Source organism: Gossypium hirsutum, chromosome A07, assembly GCF_007990345.1.
Source record: "Gossypium hirsutum isolate 1008001.06 chromosome A07, Gossypium_hirsutum_v2.1, whole genome shotgun sequence".
In the NCBI taxonomy this organism is placed as follows: Eukaryota; Viridiplantae; Streptophyta; class Magnoliopsida; order Malvales; family Malvaceae; genus Gossypium; species Gossypium hirsutum.
In genome coordinates, this window is record NC_053430.1 from 30,035,295 (window position 1) to 30,053,754 (window position 18,460).

Here is an 18,460-nt window from a genome sequence, read left to right on the forward strand (position 1 = left end):
GACTGACTTGCATTTTCTGGAAATTAGAAATTATACCATTCAATTGGATTCTTGGTTGCCATTTTTGATCTCTTTCTACCTTCAAACCTTATCAAAAGTCAAGCCATGTTAGTAGTTAATTGGGTTGGGCCCACTAAAATCTGTTAAAATATAATCTGGACTTAAAACATCGCCAAAACAGATGCAACTTCCGCTTCAACTTCATCAATTTGTTACTCCACCTTCCTTAACACAACTATAGTTTCTGCAAATGGTAACGGGTTTAGATGTCATCAAAATTCGAATTATCTCATCGAACTGATTTAATTCGATTAATCGATTAGTAACCTAATTTTATTCAGTCAAAAATTGGTTAATAATTTTTTAGAATTTCAGTTATCGGTTAATCCGATTCGAAATTCGGTAATTAATCGAATTAATCAATTAACCGAAATATTTGTTGTTTTCAAGACTTACATAATGTTTCTAATGTCTTACTTATTATTTTTACCTACATTTAAAGTTTTTTGAATTATTAAATAAAAGCAAATGAACATTAGCAAAATATTTTTTATAATATTTCGATTCGATTAATATATTTTAAAAAATTTTTGATTCAATTAACAATTAAAATTTTTTATATTTTAAATAATTTGATTAATAATAATTTAATTCCTCAAATCAACCATTTAAACACATCAAAATGAATTTTGTGCCCTGTACTGTCCTGTCTTTGTATTCCCTTTCAACAGACAAGGTCCAGTTGAGCTTATAATGTAAGAAGAGCGAGAATAACGTTTACGTCTCATACATAGAAAGTGACCTAATTTGGAGGGGTTTAACGAGTTTCCTAACCTTATTTTTCCAGTCAAAGCAAATACCTAGCCTTTGATCAGTACACGACACCGAAGTTTTTTTTTTTAATTAGGATTAGTAAATTTATGTTTTGATTGTTAAATTATTTTAAAAATTTTAAGTTACTAAATAGTTAAAATTATTGTTGTATGATTTTTTTTGTTTATACTGCTTATGTTATTTGAAAGTTTTATTTTTTTTATAATTTAATTTTTTTATGAAATAACTTTAAATATTATAATTACACACGAACCAAAATTTAAATAATTTTTTTTATCTCCAACATTAATTTCAAATTGACTTTGATTCTACTTATCAATAAATTTTGATTCACTATGTCAATAATTAAATCCATACTTAAAACTTATTAATGAGCTAAATAAAAATATTTGAATAATTAAATAAGTAAAATAAAAACTTTTCAATAATTTAATAATTAAGATATAAATTTATTAATAATTTAAAGAATTAGTGAAATAATTTAACTAATTTATAAAGCCCTGAGTCCAGACACAGAGAAAAGTCTTTCTTCACTTTTCTGTGTAAACAGTGGTAAGAACGAATCACCAAATGAATGACTAGCTGAGAGCTATATTAATTGGCAAAGATGAAACACGAGCTGAAACAGAAGAGTTGTTTACTTTTATTCTTAAATAATCAATACATAAAAATGCATATTTTAAGTGGGGGGAGGCCTCTTATCTGGTACTTGTAGTCGCCTCCCAGAGTCCAAGTGACCCGATCGCCATATTTCCTGGAAATTTTCCTTGGAGAAGAGCTCTCTTTTCAAGTCCTTTTTAGCTGTGGGCTCGTGTGTTTTTTTCACTTCTTCAACATTATTTCATTTTCAGGTTTGTATCGCTCTCTCTATTGTTGAAAGCTTAGACTTTTGCTGTATTCAGCTTTTCTATCGGGTTGACTATATGGGTCTTCGCTTGTGCTTCAACTACATGAGTATTGTAATTTAGGTTGTTTAGTTTTGCTCTTTCAAGGTTCAAAGCTGAATTTTGATTTTATTATGTTGTTTGAGATTGGACTTGGTTGGTGCTTATAAAGACCCCCCCTTTTTTTCCTGTTTCAAGTGTATGGAAATGATAATATGATGTTTTATATTTAGTTTCCCTTGAGACTATGCGAAATATTGTTTGGTTTCCTGGAAATTCGAAGAGAATTCCAGTTCTGTTCTAGTAGCTTTTCATTAGAAAACAATTTTGGGTTGAACTTCAGTTCTTATTTTGGTCAATGATAGAAAAAGCTCGGTCTTCCTGTTCTCCATAAAAAAAGAAAAATTTTATTTGGTTTCTTCACTTATATTTCATGGCTACCAAACTGAAAGTCAAACGACGCTTCTAGTTTTCCATGTGATTGAAATGATTATCCTACTTGGGCCAACCAAAACTAAGATCCATATTTTCTATTTTCTTAAACAATACAATATTTCAACTAACTTCAGTTATATATCTCTGGTTTCTTTTTAATCTGGTGAAGTCGACTTTTTAAGCAAATAGCAATGAGGGGCTTATTCAAATTTGATTGTAATGCAGGTGTTATGTTTAATAAAATTGGAAGCATTTTTGTTGGATGAAAAATGCTGCGACCGCAATCTTGCAGCCATGCTTTTGCCGCTTTTAGTTGGTGTATTGATCATATTGGAAGATGAGGTTATGTTTTCTGGACTTTGTTGGGTTGTGATGTGATGGCAATCGACGTAGTCACTAGTGCCTCATTCGTTCCGGCTTCAGAGATTCTTTCTCAGACCGTAGAGGCCATTCTCGAGATTGTGGTTTCTGCAAATGATGTTCTCTTTAAGAAAGATAGTTTTAAGAAACTAGCATCTTACTTAGAGAGAATTGTCCCAGTTTTGAAAGAGTTGAAAGGAAAATGCATTTCTAATTCTGAGAGCTTGAACAATGCTATTCAGATTCTCAATCGTGAAATAAAAGCTGCGAAGCAACTAACTGTAGAATGCAGCACAAAAAGCAAAGTATATCTCTTGATGAATAGTCGTGGGATAGTCAGGCGCCTAGAAGGTACCATGAGAGAGATAAGCAGGGGATTAAGTCTCCTTCCATTGGCATCTTTAGAACTTTCTTCAGCTATAGTTGTAGAAATTGGAAACCTCTGTGATAGTATGCAGAAGGCTGAGTTCAAGGCTGCTATAACGGAAGAAGAGATCTTAGAGAAAATTGAGACAGGCATACAGGAGAGGAATGCTGATCGTTCTTATGCAAACAATCTGCTGGTTCTCATTGCAGAAGCTGTTGGGATATCTACTGAGAGATCGGCTTTAAAAAGGGAATTTGAAGACTTCAAAAGTGAGATTGAAAATGTCAGGCTTAGGAAGGACAAGGCTGAAGCTATACAAATGGATCAGATAATTGCTTTGTTGGAAAGGGCTGATGCTGCTTCTTCTCCTAAAGAGAAAGAGATGAAGTATTTCACTAAGCGGAAATCTTTGGGTAGTCAACCGCTGGAGCCTCTCCGATCTTTTTATTGTCCAATCACTCGCGATGTAATGGTAGATCCTGTGGAGACTTCATCTGGACAGACTTTTGAGAGAAGTGCTATAGAGAAGTGGTTTACAGAGGGGAACAACTTATGCCCTTTGACTATGACTCCCCTAGACACATCAATCCTACGCCCTAACAAAACACTGAGGCAGTCAATAGAAGAGTGGAAGGACAGAAACACAATGATAACAATTGCTTCAATGAAACCCAATCTCACATCTGGAGATGAGGAAGAAGTGCTTCAATGTCTAGGACAGCTAAAGGATCTTTGTGAACAGAGAGACATGCACCGAGAGTGGGTGATCTTGGAGAACTATATATCAGTTCTTATTCAACTTCTTGGTGGAAAAAATCGTGATATAAGGAATCGTGTTCTTGTCGTACTTCACATTTTGACAAAAGATAGCGATGATGCAAAGGTATGCTGTGTGAAACTGTATCCTTTTGATTCTCTCTTTTAGTTTTCTGCAGTGATTTGCAAGTAAATATATTTAATCATATTGAAAAGGTTCATCTTCAAAATATAGGTGATAGTGAAATGAATGGTCAGGTGGGTTAGGAATTAGATTCATCTGTTTCAGTAATATGCATAGACAATATTTCATATTCCATTTTATTTTCACCTACCTTTGGATTTTGTTTTGTTTCACCTAACTTCATAAACAGGAGTCTTAAGTCATCAAGTATTGAATTATAGGATACAGTAGACGTATCGAGATTTTAGAGAATGGGTTATACTTTGTATATGTCCAGGGTCACATTCATCTTGGTATCCCACACTGACAAATCTGTTTTGCATACCATTGGGATGGAGTGGTTTTGCTGGTTTACTGCCTTCTTTAATCAAAATAGGATTACTTGAAAGTTTTCAAGAGAGTTTTTAATAAAACTGTTCTATATTATTAACTAAAGAACTGAACTTAAATAGAGAAAAGAGAACTGAACTTAAATAGAGAAAAGAGTCCTAATCCTAATTAGGACAATAGTTCCCTTATTCTAATAAACTACTAAAACATAAAAGAAAATAGTTCCCTTATTCTAATAAACTACTAAAAGATAAAATAAAAATATTCCTAGAATATGAATAAAACTTATTTACCTAAATAAGATTTATCTACCTAAATAAATTTAAAATATTTATATATTTCAACACCCTCCCTCAAGTTGGTACATATATATCAATCATGCCCAACTTGCTTAAAAGAAAATCAAAACTCGTCTTAGAGAGTTTTTTTGGTGAGTATGTCAGCAATCTGTTGTTTTGAAGGAACAAACGGCATGCACACTTGGCCTTCTTCAATCTTCTCCTTGATAAAGTGTCTATCAATCTCAACAGGCTTAGTTTTGTCATGTTGGACTGGGTTGTGAGCAATACTAATGGCAGCTTTGCTATCACAGTACAACTTCATTGGTGAAGTTATTGGTTTCCTCAGCTCTTCCATAATTTTTTTTAACCACATCATTTCACAAATTCCTTGAGCCATTGATCTAAACTCAGCCTCTGCACTACTTCTTGCTACAACACTTTGTTTTTTGCTTCGCCAAGTCACAAGGTTTCCCCAAACAAATGTACAGTATCCTGATGTAGATCTCAGTTATTATAGTTTATGTCGATGATATCATTCTTACAGGAGATGATGTGGATGAAATAAGGCGTCTCAAGGAGCATCTAGCATTGGAGTTTGAGATCAAAGACTTGGGTCCTTTGAAATTCTTTCTTGGAATGGAAGTTGCTCGACCAAAGAAGGGTCTTGTGGTCTCTTGGAAAAAATATGTGATTGATCTTTTAAAAGAGGCCGGGATGAGTGGTTGCCGATAGAACATTGTCTGATCAGCTTGCCCTTGTGAGTAATCTTATTTTTTAACAACTTGAGTGAATCCTTCAAACCAAGCTCGAGGAGACTGCTTTAGATCATACAAAGATTTCTTGAGTTTACATACTCGAGTTCCAAATTTTTCTTCAAAACCTAGAGGAGGATCCATGTAAACTTCTTCTTCAAGTTTCCCATTTAGGAAAGCAATCTTCACATCTAGCTGCTGTAAAGACCAATCAAGATTAACAGCAATTGATAAAAGAATTTTAACGGAATTTAATTTGGCCACTAGGGCAAACGTTTCAAGATAATCTATCCTGTATGTTTGAGTGTACCCTTTAGCCACCAACTGGGCTTTGTATCTATCTAAAGATCCATTTGGTTTGAATTTGGTTGTGAACACCCATATGCAGCCCATTGTTTTTTTCCCTACAGGTAATTCCATTGTTTCCAATATACCTGCTTTTTAAAGAGCGCGCATCTCCCCTAAAATAGCTTCCTTCCACTCAGGAACCTGTAAAGCATCTTTCACATTTTTTGGTATTTTTACAGTATCGAGACACAAAACAAAGGTTGAGAATGTCGAAGACAAGGCTTTATAGGATACAAAGTTAGACATGAGATATTTGACAATATTTCTAACACCTTTTCTTTTGGCAATTGGAATATCTAAATCAGAAAAATCATTGGCTGGATTATGAGCTTTACCTGGACTTTTGATAGGATCTTGCGGGTCAGATTCTTGGTGATGAATCTGGTGGATTCCACTTTCTTGATTTCGATTTCTTCTTGAGTAAACAATTAACTCCTTTGTTTGTTCTTTATTCTAATGATCAGACTCTACACATTCATACTCCTTTTCATTAACATTAACATCATTAATTTCTGTGTTAATCATAAATTCGCCTTCCCCATTATTAGAATCCCTATATTGTATATTCCTAGTCTTTTCTTGATCAATTATAGAATCTTCCTTAGTATAATTCCCTCCCTGAAGATTAGAATCAAAATAAGATTGTGTTTCAACAAATGTGACATTCATGGTAACAATAATCTTCCTATCAATTGGATCATAACATTTATAACCCTTTTTATTAGAAGCATAACCAACAAAGACACATTTTTTTGTTCTAGGATCTAGTTTACCTTGGTTGTGAAGATGAACAAAAACACTACACCTAAAAATTCGAAGGAATAAATCTGTGATCAATTTAGAGTTAGGAAAGTTATCTTTAAAGAGACGAAAATGAGTTCTATAATCTAAAGTTTTACTGGGCATTCTATTAATAAGATATGTAGCTGTTAACAAGGCTTCGCCCTAAAGATAACGTGGTACCTGACTAGTGAACATCAAGGCTCTAGTTACTTCCAAAAGATGTCGATTTTTTCTTTCTGCAATCCCATTTTGTTGTGGTGTATTTGTACAAGAACTTTGGTGGACTATTCCATGTTTGGTTAAGAAAACACCTAATTGGTCGTTAAAAAATTCCCTACCATTGTCAGTCCGAAATACTTCTATTTTCACACCAAATTGTGTTTTCACCATAGTATGAAAAGACTGAAACACATTTTTAATTTCAGACTTATCTTTTAATAAAAACACCCAATAAAGTCGAGTATGATCATCAATAAATGTGACAAACCAACGTTTCCCTGAAAAAGTCGAGACTCTTGAAGGTCCCCAAACATCACTATGAATTAAAGAAAAAGGTTTGGAGGCTTTATATTTTTGAGGTCGAAAGAATGACCGATGATGTTTAGCCAATTCACGAAATTCATAATGATATGAAGAAGGACTTTTATGTTTAAATAAATTAGGTAACAAATATCTTAAATAGTAAAAATCCAAGCCTATAATGCCAAATCATAACCTTATCAAAATCAGAAACAGAATTTAAACATAAAGTAGTTGTTGGTTGACTTAGATGGTCATCTTCAAGAAAGTAAATTCATTCCACCAAATTCTTTAGCATTGCCAATCATCCTCCCTGAGACCATGTCCTGAAACTTACACATAGAGGAGTCAAATATAACATGACAATTTGAGGACTGGGATAATTTACTGACCGATATAAGATTACAAGCTATATTTGGCACATGTAAAACATCATGTAAAACCAAGGAAGATGAAATTTTAACAGTGCCTTTCCTGGCTATTGCCGAGAATGACCCATCTGCTACTTTGATCTTTTTGTTTCCTGCGCAAGGTGTGTAAGTTGAAAAAAGAAAATGACTATTAGTCATGTGATCACTAGCTCTGGAATCAACGGTCCATTTGTTTGTTTTATAAGGCTTGACATTGAAAAAAACAGAAAAATCAGTACCTTATTGGGCAAAAAAGGAAGAAGGATTATTGGATGAGTTAGGAGTAGAAGAATTCATCCGAAATTGTGGTGATTGAAAAAACTTGTGTAGATGCTCTAATTGTTCCTTAGTGAATGGAGACCTTTCCAAAGAACTTTGGCTCTCATAATTTCCATTAGTTGTTTGGAAAGCTCTGCAATCTCTTGATTGTGAACCACGTCCATTGCCACTCTTTTTCCTTCCATTTGTCTGTTTCCCATCGAGTTTCCAACACGTTTCTCGAGTGTGCCAATATTTTTTGCAGTGATCGCACCAAGGTTTTTTTTTTTTTCACTTTCATTATTATTTTTAACAGATAAAAGAGTAGAATTATTATCATTAGCTTCAAACCCTGACTTTAACATTACTTTTCTCCTTGTCTCCTCTCTTCTAACCTCAGAAAAAATCTCACAAAGTTTTGGAAGCAGTTTTTTTCCTAGGATCCGAGATCTCACATCATCAAATTCTTTATTTAAACCAGCCAGAAATAAATAAGCTCTTTCATTCTCTTCTTTTTTCATAGCTTTTACACCATCTCCAGGATACTCCCATTCATCATTATAACACTGATTCAATTCTTGCCAAAGAGACATCATCTCGTTATAATAAAGAGTAACATCTTTTTCCCCTAGCCTAGCTTTTCACAGTTTTATTTTTAACTCAAAAATCTGTGAAGCGTTTTCTAAATCTGAATAGGTGTCTTTCACAGCGTCCCAAACATCTTTAACAGTTGGGAGAAAACGAAAAGGTTTATCTCCGGATGCTTCCATGGAATTAATAAGCCACGCAATTATCATAGAATTTTCTGACCTCCACTTGCTCATCTTTGGATCGCCCACCTGTGGTTGCTCAACTTCTCCATTTGAATGACCTAGCTTGCCGCGCCCATCAATTGCTAATTTTACGGACTGCAACTATTCCAGATAATTTTTGCCATTCAACTTGTGAGATGTCAGTTGAAAAGAAAGGTGAGACGCCTCTGTCCCTTGAGTCATTGTACTCTTGGTAGTTGTTTCAACGGTAAAACTTTCTTCCTCTGTTTGATTGCTGGACCTCTTATCTCCAGTGAAGGCTGTTTTAATCATGATGTTACTAGAGATTTAACCTAACTCTGATACCATGAAAGTTTTTAAGAGAGCTTTTAATAAAATTGTTCTATATTATTAATTAAAGAACTGAACTTAAATAGAGAAAAGAGTCCTAATCCTAATTAGGAAAATAGTTCCCTTATTCTAATAAACTACTAAAAGATAAAATAAAAATATTCCTAGAATATGAATAAAACTTATTTACCTAAATGAAATTTATCTACCTAAATAAATTTAAAATATATACATATTTCAACATTACTTGCATTTATCTTGTGTAAATATGGGTTCCTGCTAACCAGAAATGCATATATGTTTCTCATATGTTTTCTACCAAAAATATTGAAATATATTGCAGGATAGAGTGGCAAAAGTTGATGGTGCAATTGAACTTGTAGTTCGTTCCTTGGGGCGTCGCACAGATGAAAGGAGGTTAGCAGTGGCATTACTTTTGGATTTATCAAAATATAACGTCTTAAGAGACAGCATTGGGAAGGTTCAGGGTTGTATTCTCCTTTTGGTGACAATGGCAAGTGGTGATGATTATCAAGCTGCCAGAGATGCCGAGGAAATATTGGAAAACCTGTCATATTCTGATCAGAACGTCTTACAGATGGCAAGGGCAAACTATTTTAAACATTTGCTTCAGCGTTTGTCAACTGGTTCATGCCCTAAACTTGATCACCTTTTAAGTTCTTTGGGTGTTCACATTTCCTTCATCCATTCTGACTTGAGCAGTGAACTAGTTCATCACTATGATTGTGTTGTAGGAAAGCATACTTTTGAAGAATTAATAAGATTGCATTTTTTTAGAATGTTTTCACCAGATAAGTATCTGCAAAACATAGGTTATGTGTGGAAAGTTGGCTGGTTAGTGCATTGTGATGAAATCAACTTGTACTTCAATAAGATGAAATTACAGGCCATCTTATTATACTTAATATTAACGTTAAGCTTTTTCTTAATATTAACTTCAAAAGAAATATTTTCTTAATCTCAAAATTGGTGCAAGATTCCCATGAAGATAATATGTCATTGCATAAAGGCGAGGATGTCTTAATTTCCTTGTCAATTAGGTTTTCCTGTGATTCAACTTTAAAGAGATGCCAATCTTACTACTGTAGTTGCATCCTTTTCTTAAAATAGTAAAATCTCAGCATTTCTGATAGAGCTGCAGCAGTGGTTTACATGGCTTGATTTAGGTGTATATATTTTGTTCATATTTCCTTCCACATTTAGGTTTTGCTACATCATTGCAAACGTGCATCAAGTTGCAATGTCTTTGCTATTATTTGACAAAACACTTATGGAAGTATATCTAAATCTCTACAGGACCAGATGATGTAAAACTAACCATGGCAACAGCTATAGCTGAAATGGAGTTAACTGACCATAATAAAGTGGTATTGTTAGAAAGAGGTGCATTGCGTCCACTTCTTAACTGGGTCTCTCATGGTGGTATTCATATGAAAAGTGTAGCTGTTAAAGCTCTTCGAAACCTCTCAAGTGTACCAAAAAATGGCTTGCAGATGATCAAAGAAGGTGCATCCCGCCCATTACTTGACCTCCTCCAACTTGGCTCATCATCCTCGGCATTACGAGAACAAGTCGCCGCAACGGTTATGCACCTTGCAGTATCCACTATGTCACAAGAATCCACTGAGACTCCAGTTTCTTTATTGGAATCTGATGAGGATATTTTCATGGTCTTCTCTTTGATTAACCTGACTGGACCAGAAATCCAACAAAACCTTCTGCAAATCTTTCAGGCGTTGTGCCAATCCCACTCTGCAGCATATATCAAGACCAAGCTGACACAGGTATACATTTTATAGGAGAATGATATAACTCTGTGCCTTCGTGCTGGCATTTTCTTTTTCTAAGAATAAATATCAAAGATGCTGTGCTAAAATAGAGCTTAAATTAATCTGAAAACAATGATTACTTCAAACAAGCTATACTTAGCAAACTTCCATAACGTTGTATGTTGCCCATGCTTTGCCTTCTTTCCACTGATTGATCGGTGCCTGACACAGTAGGTTGCTTACCCTGGTGACTTAGCCATTCAGAGAAATGTTCTTGCTCCCTCTATTCCCTTTGCAGAAAAGGAATCTATTGTTTTTTCTAGTGTGTCAACAATTATTGCGTTTAGTGATCCCATGAATTATGGCTTCTGACAGGTTGAATTACTCGTAGGATGTTTGTGTCTTGCACTGTTAGATAGATTAACCTCTTCAAAGTATCTTAAAGTCTGAAATCATATGTGAGATAATCACAGCCTAGACTTCTTATTTTGGTTATGGACATATTATTCATTCTTTCAATCTTTTATTTTATTTTATGGGCCTGTGTTTCAGGATGCTTCTCATATTCATGTAAGGATAGAGAAGCTGATGCAAGGATGCTGTACTGTTATTATCCTTCTTCCCTTCCCCCCCCCCCCCTCTTTTTATGTTTGAGCCTACTCACGTGTCTCTATCAAATGCACTTATCTCTCTAGATATGTCTCATTTTTGTAATTCTTTTGCTGCATATCATTTCAATTTTCAATACCAGCTGATTTATTATGTTAACAGTGCTCAGCCATCCAAGTGCTAATCCAGTTGTGTGAACGTGACATTGGAAATGTACGGCTGAATGCTGTGAAGCTTTTCTGTTTCTTGGTGAAGGATGGTGACGAAGCCACTATCCTGGAGCATGTGCGCCAGAAATGCATTGAGACTTTACTTAGGATTATCAAGTCTTTTAATGATGATGAAGAAGTTGCTTCTGCAGTGGGCATAATTGCTAACCTTCCTGAAAATGACCAGATCACTCAGTGGCTTGTGGATGCTGGTGCAATTCCAATCATTTTTCGTTTTCTTTGCAGTGGTAGACTTAATGATTCCAATAGAAGTCAGTTAGTAGAAAGTGCTGTTGGAGCCATCTGCCGTTTTACTGCTCCAACAAATCTGGAATGGCAAAAGAGAGCAGCTGAAGCCGATGTTATCCCCATGTTAGTTCAATTGTTGGATTCAGGAACCACCTTGACCAAATATCATGCAGCCACTTCTCTGTCTCGTTTTTCAAGGAGTTCTCTTCAGCTAAGCCGGACAATACCAAAGAAAAAGGGGTTCTGGTGCTTGTCAGCTCCACCAGAGACTGCTTGCCCGGTTCATGGAGGAATTTGTTCTGTTGAGTCATCATTTTGCCTTCTTGAGGCTGATGCAGTGATACCACTTGCAAGGGTTCTTGAAGAAACAGATGCCGGAGTGTGTGAAGCATCTTTAGATGCACTATTGACTTTAATTGAAGGTGAAAGACTTCAAAATGGTAGTAAGGTGCTAGCAGAAGCAAATGCAATTACTCCAATGATAAGATGTCTTAGTTCGCCTTCCCTCAGACTGCAGGAGAAAGCTCTACATGCTTTGGAAAGGATTTTCCGGCTGCCTGAGTTCAAGCAGAAGTATGGTCCAGCTGCTCAGATGCCTTTAGTAGATTTAACACAGCGAGGCAATAGTAGTATGAAGTCTCTTTCAGCCAGGATACTTGCTCACTTGAATGTACTTCATGAGCAATCTTCCTATTTCTAAAGAATTCAATGCCTTTTGACTTTCTTGAATCATATCTGAGGAGGAAGGACTGGCCACATTATTCACCTTGATGATTTATTTTGCAAGAACCGCAATACTGGTGCGCATGCTCAGGCTTGAACCATAATATTTCAGAATGGGCCTACCTTTCTTCTCAATAATTGGCGCATATTGACGGATTCACCTTGAAAGCTAAGCAAGAACTATCAACCAACTCCATTGTTGTGGATAGATGTATCGATGCAGCACCATGATACCCAAGATGATAGACATCAAGTTTGTGCTTTTTCTGTTGAGGAACCGTCGCAGGTAAGAGATTTTACAAGTGGCTGATATTAAAAGCACACCATTAGCAATATTGCTTGGAATTGATATCTTTCCTTGTAACCTCTGTGGTTCTTCTTTCCATTCTTTCACTGTCAACTCAGTACTTTACCTATAGCTCTGTGATTGTCCTGTATTAGATATATAGATGGTCTAGAATTCATCAGCTTAATAACCAAAGAGTAAATGTGGAGCATGCCTGTCTACGTGACAAATGGAAACTTGCATTTCGTGCCATGCATTCAGCAAAAGTTGATTAGTAGTGTTAGCTTGAATGCAAACTCTATGAGCATGAAAAACACCAGGGCTTCACTTGGTCCCAGCAATTGATTGTTTGATTCTTGCTTAGTAAAGTTGGAAACCTCACATTTGGAATCGTCATATTAACATTATTGAATGAACTGCATCAGATAAGACGTTATATCTGCAGTTTCTGTTAGCATGCACTCATGGAGCGTACTGGTGGTGTAAGGAGAAAACTTTTCGAATCAATGGCTGGACCATTGCAGAAGCTCAAACAGCTCAGCCTCCCTTCCAGCACGAACCTGTAGCATTAACCATGTGGTCTTATAATTTGCCCTGAAATATTATTTCCATTTGAAAACAATTCTGTTATACGAATTGTCAGGTCTATACAGTGAGGGGAGTTAAAATGTCTATGTATTAAATTTCTATAAACAAACTTATCTATTTCCTTTAGATTATAACAAAAGGAACCGTCAACAGCAACAAAAAAAAAGGACCTAAGAAAATAAATTAACATAATCCTAGTAATCTTCTATCTATCAGTAGCACCTCTGAACAATCTCGAGTAAACTTGGTTCTGTTTTTTTATTTTATTTTATTTTTTATGCTGTCTTTTCCTTCACTCTATGTCTTCGACTCCTTCCAAAAAATTTAAGGGTCTCGTCGATAAGTATGACAGGTATTGAGACCAAAATTACTAAGAACCACTCATTCAGGCTCAATGGAACAACACCAAACATGTTTGCCAGGAATGGAACGTAAAGTACAAGGCAATGGAGTCCAAATGAGACTGACATTGCAACCAAAAGCCAAGGGTTCCTCCAAGGTGGCAACGTTAGCAGGCTGCTGTCTTCGGAAAGTGCATTCAAGGAATTGAACATTTCGATAGCTACTAATACAGATAGTGACAGAGTCATTGCTTTCACTTTGCCAATGGTGAAGTAGTCACATGGGTTCGAGAATGTGATCAGGTGACCATCACCAACCGTATATGGGGCCACGGAGAAATTTGACCATGTTGAACACTCTCCCCAGTTGCGAAGCTGAGACAGTTCGATTAGTGTGTGACCATCGCTCACAAGGTTGATACCCATAAAAGAAGCCTGAGTATACCACAAGATGAAGATGCCAACAGTTGCTACGCCCACATAAGAACCTATTGTCTACAATTCAAAACATAAATGTAGAACATTAGTCTAGTTCAAAAATCCCACAAACCATGTCTTGCCTAGAGAATTTCAAGGGGAAGATAATTGGTGTAGATCAATATTCAGTACTAACCAAGTAACGAAACAGGACCCAGGAGTCAATGAGAGTGTCATCACTTTTACGGGGTGGTTTCCGCATTATACCAACATCTGGAGGATTAAACCCGAGAGCTGTCGCAGGAGGACCATCTGTAACCAAATTCACCCATAAGAGTTGCACAGGAATCATACACTCTGGTAATCCCAGAGCAGCAGTCAAGAATATGGAGATTACTTCTCCAACATTGGATGATATCATGTATCTGCCAATTTAGGAAATGAATAAATAAGGCATATCCTAAATGCTCAAGGAAAGTGGTAGAGCAAATTAACACACCTTATGAAAGCTTTCATGTTATTATAAATAGAACGACCCTCGGCAACAGCCGAAACAATGGTGCTAAAGTTGTCATCTGCTAAAACCATATCAGAAGCTTCTTTTGCTACCTGGAAAAATTGAACAATGAGCATGTTAGTAGAAAGGACTTATTTGAGGGTCGTTAGTAGGGAGGAACGTGAATATATTAGTTCCAACATATGGTACAAATCTATACTAAATGCTAGGAAATGCCTAAACAATCATATAGCTTGCTCCAAGCGAAGTCATATGAAGGCTACAAGGAACAAGATTCGATCTTCAAGCAAGAGAATCAAGGTGATATATTTACCTCGGTTCCAGTTATGCCCATAGCAATTCCTATATCAGCCAGTTTAAGGGCAGGTGCATCATTTACACCATCTCCAGTCATAGCAACAATTTCCCCCATCTCTTTTAGCATCCTAACGATTTCTTGCTTATGTCTAGGTTCAGCACGAGAGAAGACCTTTCCCCCTGGCTTTGACAACGTTTCAATTTGTTGTGAAGGGGAAAGAGCCATGAATTCTTTACCAGTAAAACTTTTCCCTCTAACATCCTCTCCATCAGAGAACAATTTAATTTCATGACAAATAGCCTCAGCTGTGGATTTATTATCTCCTGTTATCACGATAACTCTAATTCCTGCTCCTTTACAATCTTCTATTGCTTTGTCAACTTCATCTCGTGGAGGGTCCTATATTGATATGGAAAATTACATCTCTGAAAATAATTTACTTGACAATTCATTAACTATTATGAACAACAAAACTGTCTGACATATGCTTACCCTGAGACCAACAACCCCTACAAAAACCAAGTCACTTTCAATGGAAGAATAGCTAGCTGGATCAAGCAACTTCTTATGAGCAGGATTATTCTCAGAGTAGTAGTCTGAAAATTCCCCCAGGTCGTCCTTATACGCCAATCCCAAGCATCGCAGTCCCTTTGAACTCATCTCTGAATTTCTTGAAAGCAATAGTTGACTACATGATTCATCCATTGGAACAAGAGATCCGTCTGCAAGTTGTACGTGTGTACTACGTTCCACTAAACTCTCAACAGCGCCCTACAGAAGATGCGCATTGATTTAAAGATCAAATAAGCAAGGAAACCAAACTACTAAGTTTATGCCTTTTTGCTGTTTACCACTCACAATCATACGTTACCAACATATATAAATGTATATCATGTGCGTATCTCCAATCCACCTTAAGTTCACATTTACACTGACTGCTAATTTCCCTTGAAGTTAAATTCGATCTTTTCCATTTAATCAAGAGCAAAATGATTTCTAGACAACAACACTATGAAGAAAATGGTCACATTTATCCATTGATGAAAGAAAGATGAAGGATTTGAACCAAGGTAAGAAAAGGGAATGACAGTCACCTTGACAAGCAGTCTGTTGTGTCCAGTAGGCTCTCTAACAATAACGCTCATAGACTTTCGTAGAGTATCCAACTCCAATGTTGCAAGCCTTTTTGATCTTTTGGTCCACCACTCCCAGCAACCTAAGTTTTGCAATATATCATAAATCAATGAAGTGCATCACAATACATGAATCTACTAAAACTAGAAAAGATTTATGGCTCACCTAGTTTAATTGTGCTTCGGTCAATCAAATAGTTTCCAGCAAGCTGTGAGTCATGGATTTCGTTCCTCATCTTGGCATCTGGAACTCCCATCTTTTCAACCAAAACCTTCAAAGCAGCTTCAGTAGGCAAACCTGTGGCCCGGAAAAGACGACCATCACAGAAAATCCCAGCATCATTGCAAACTGCACATATTTCTGCCATGACTTGTAAGTTAGCATCCATATTGTAACAGGTCCAATCAACAATTCCACCATCCTTCGGGTCATAGGTTGTGCCTTCAACATGGAAAATACGAGAAGTAGTGGTTTTCCCACCAAGGGTAAAGAATTCTGCAACAGACATTTGATTCGTGGTCAAAGTCCCAGTTTTATCTGAACAAATCACAGTGGTGCATCCCAAGGTTTCAACACTAGGAAGCTTCCGTACGATCGCATTCTTTTGAGCCATTTTTTTTGTACCAAGAGCTAAAGATGTTGTGATCACAGCAGGGAGACCTTCTGGAATTGCAGCTACAGCAAGGGCAACAGCTATCTTGAAATAGTAGGTACATTTCTCAAATGAGAAGCGGAGATTTGCAGGCCATCCATCCACCATATCCCAAGAGAGGAAGTTTTTGCAATTGATAAGCCAAACAATGAGACAAACAAGTCCAATTGCAGTTGTAAGCCTGCTTCCAAATTCATCCAACTTCTTTTTCAAAGGTGTGTCACTCTCTTCCAAAGAGGCCTCGTGTATTTGCTTCTGTATCTTCCCAATCTCAGTGTTCATTCCAGTGCAAACAACGATACAAACACAGCTACCATTCACCACAGTTGTGCCTGCGAAAACCATATTTTCTTTTGCCTGCAATTCACATTCCTCCGGGAATATTGGACTAGTACCTTTCAAAACAGGCATTGCCTCCCCAGTTAGTGCACTTTGTTCCAATCTCAAAGTTGAAGTTTTCAGAGCTGCTATTCTCATATCAGCAGGAACCTTATCACCAACCTGCAATTCAACTATGTCACCCGGTACAAGCTCCCGGGCTGGCAGGTCAGGTACAATGTACCCATCTCTTAAAACCTTACCGGATTCGCATTGCATCTCCTTAAGGGCGTCAAGTGCCTTCTCAGCATTGGTCTCTTGCCATACTCCAACAATTGCATTAAGGACTAAAATCAATACTATCACAAATGGCTCCACGTAGGCCTCAAAACCAGACTCCTCGGATTCACTCCCATGCATATAGGCTAAAATGAAAGATATATAAGCAGCAACTAGAAGTATCTTCACAAGCATGTCATCAAATTGTTCCAACACAAGCCGCAATAAAGGCTTCCCTTTCTCTTTGGAAAGCTCATTCCAACCATACTTCTCACGCTGTTTCTCCACCTGGTAACTGCTCAAACCCTTGTCTAGTTTAACATTATATTCTTTCAGACACTGCTCAACAGACCATGACCACGCAGGGAAAGGCTTTTTCTCCATTGAGCCCTCAACGTTGGTTATCACTTACCACCCAAAAGTAAAAGTTGCTTCAATTTTGGCTGAAACCCATGTAATTTTCCTGAAAAACAGATGAAAACATGAAGCCAAATTTTAAACAAAAAAAAATGGCTAAGAAATAATAATAATAATAAAGCAGAAATGGAAACAGTGCATTAACTTCCTTTTAACAAGTATGAAATTACGTCGAATCACCCAACAAGAAAAGGTAATGTTTTTCCTTTGGTAATAAAAAAAAACCAACCACCTATATTAACTACTAGCCACCATAACAATTAATTATCCAACCGAACAAAGGAATTACAAAGCAGCAGTTTTAACACAGACCCAACAACCCAAAAAGGGAAAGGACAAAAAAACTGCTTAGAGTAGTAGCAATTAACTGCCAACTAAACTTAAAAAATTGCAACTGTAGATACTTATATGACCAAAAAAAAAAAAAAAGAACTTCACCTTTAAAGCAAAAACTGACTGAAACCCATGAGACAAACACTTCCTTCTTATATAAGAAGTTCAGTGTGGATAACAACTAAAAAGAAAAGTACGAAAAAAAAGAATAAAACATTAGAATAATAGTTAGGCCAAGAGAAAAAAAAAACATGGCTTGGAGACAAAGCAAAGTTGAAGGAAAATTCTTGGTATTTCTTTGATATTATTTTTTTATGTAAATCTAAGAAATCTTGTAACATAAGAAAAAAAGGGAATTAGTTTTTGGTCAGTCTCAAATCAACGTTTTGATCTTCTGTGGTTCTGGGAGTTTCACTCACTGCATTGTTTCCAATTTGCTTTTCGGATTCCTTTGTTTCGCCAGTTATATTATACAAGAATCTAATTTATGAAGTTCAATTTAATCATTTCATATAACTCAATTTTGTTATAGTAATGAAGAGTTTTTTTTTTAATTTAGTTACTCAATATATAAAAATATTAACTTTCATGGAATGTAACTCTGTTTTCTTTAATCATCGATTTGATTTAAATAATTTGGAAAAATAAAATGTATCTTTAGGATAAAATTACCCTTTTATTTATTTATTTTTTATT

General features: G+C 36.1%; 2 protein-coding genes across 2 annotated transcripts; one reads left to right on the plus strand and one right to left on the minus strand.

Annotated features, from left to right (window-relative positions):
- The first annotated feature begins 1,356 nt into the window (after positions 1 to 1,356).
- Positions 1,357 to 13,138, plus strand: LOC107952974 (U-box domain-containing protein 44). The gene is made up of 5 exons (XM_016888186.2): positions 1,357 to 1,685; positions 2,379 to 3,763; positions 8,948 to 9,251; positions 9,922 to 10,409; positions 11,166 to 13,138. Exons 2-5 carry the CDS (start codon positions 2,531 to 2,533, stop codon positions 12,159 to 12,161), a joined length of 3,021 nt encoding a protein of 1,006 aa, XP_016743675.1. The 5' UTR covers positions 1,357 to 1,685; positions 2,379 to 2,530; the 3' UTR covers positions 12,162 to 13,138.
- Positions 13,051 to 18,098, minus strand: LOC107952973 (calcium-transporting ATPase, endoplasmic reticulum-type). Its single transcript, XM_041117922.1, has 8 exons — positions 17,870 to 18,098; positions 15,931 to 17,477; positions 15,726 to 15,847; positions 15,124 to 15,402; positions 14,647 to 15,030; positions 14,316 to 14,425; positions 14,013 to 14,241; positions 13,051 to 13,894 (listed from the first exon to the last, which is right to left on the minus strand). The coding sequence occupies exons 2-8, from the start codon at positions 17,396 to 17,398 to the stop codon at positions 13,334 to 13,336; spliced, it is 3,153 nt and encodes a 1,050-aa protein (XP_040973856.1). The 5' UTR covers positions 17,399 to 17,477; positions 17,870 to 18,098; the 3' UTR covers positions 13,051 to 13,333.
- Between the last annotated feature and the right edge of the window lie 362 nt (positions 18,099 to 18,460).

Bases quoted from the DNA above. Each gene is read 5' to 3' on its own strand.
- LOC107952974 (XM_016888186.2), top strand. From the start codon at position 2,531: ATGGCAATCGACGTAGTCACTAGTGCCTCATTCGTTCCGGCTTCAGAG. The intron at 9,252-9,921 runs GTTCATGCCCTA...AAATCTCTACAG, and splicing joins GCTTCAGCGTTTGTCAACTG to GACCAGATGATGTAAAACTA. The intron at 10,410-11,165 runs GTATACATTTTA...TTATGTTAACAG, and splicing joins TCAAGACCAAGCTGACACAG to TGCTCAGCCATCCAAGTGCT.
- LOC107952973 (XM_041117922.1), bottom strand. From the start codon at position 17,398: ATGGAGAAAAAGCCTTTCCCTGCGTGGTCATGGTCTGTTGAGCAGTGT. The intron at 14,242-14,315 runs GTGTGTTAATTT...CTAAATTGGCAG, and splicing joins AACATGAAAGCTTTCATAAG to ATACATGATATCATCCAATG. The intron at 13,895-14,012 runs GTTAGTACTGAA...TTTGAATTGTAG, and splicing joins GGGTCCTGTTTCGTTACTTG to ACAATAGGTTCTTATGTGGG.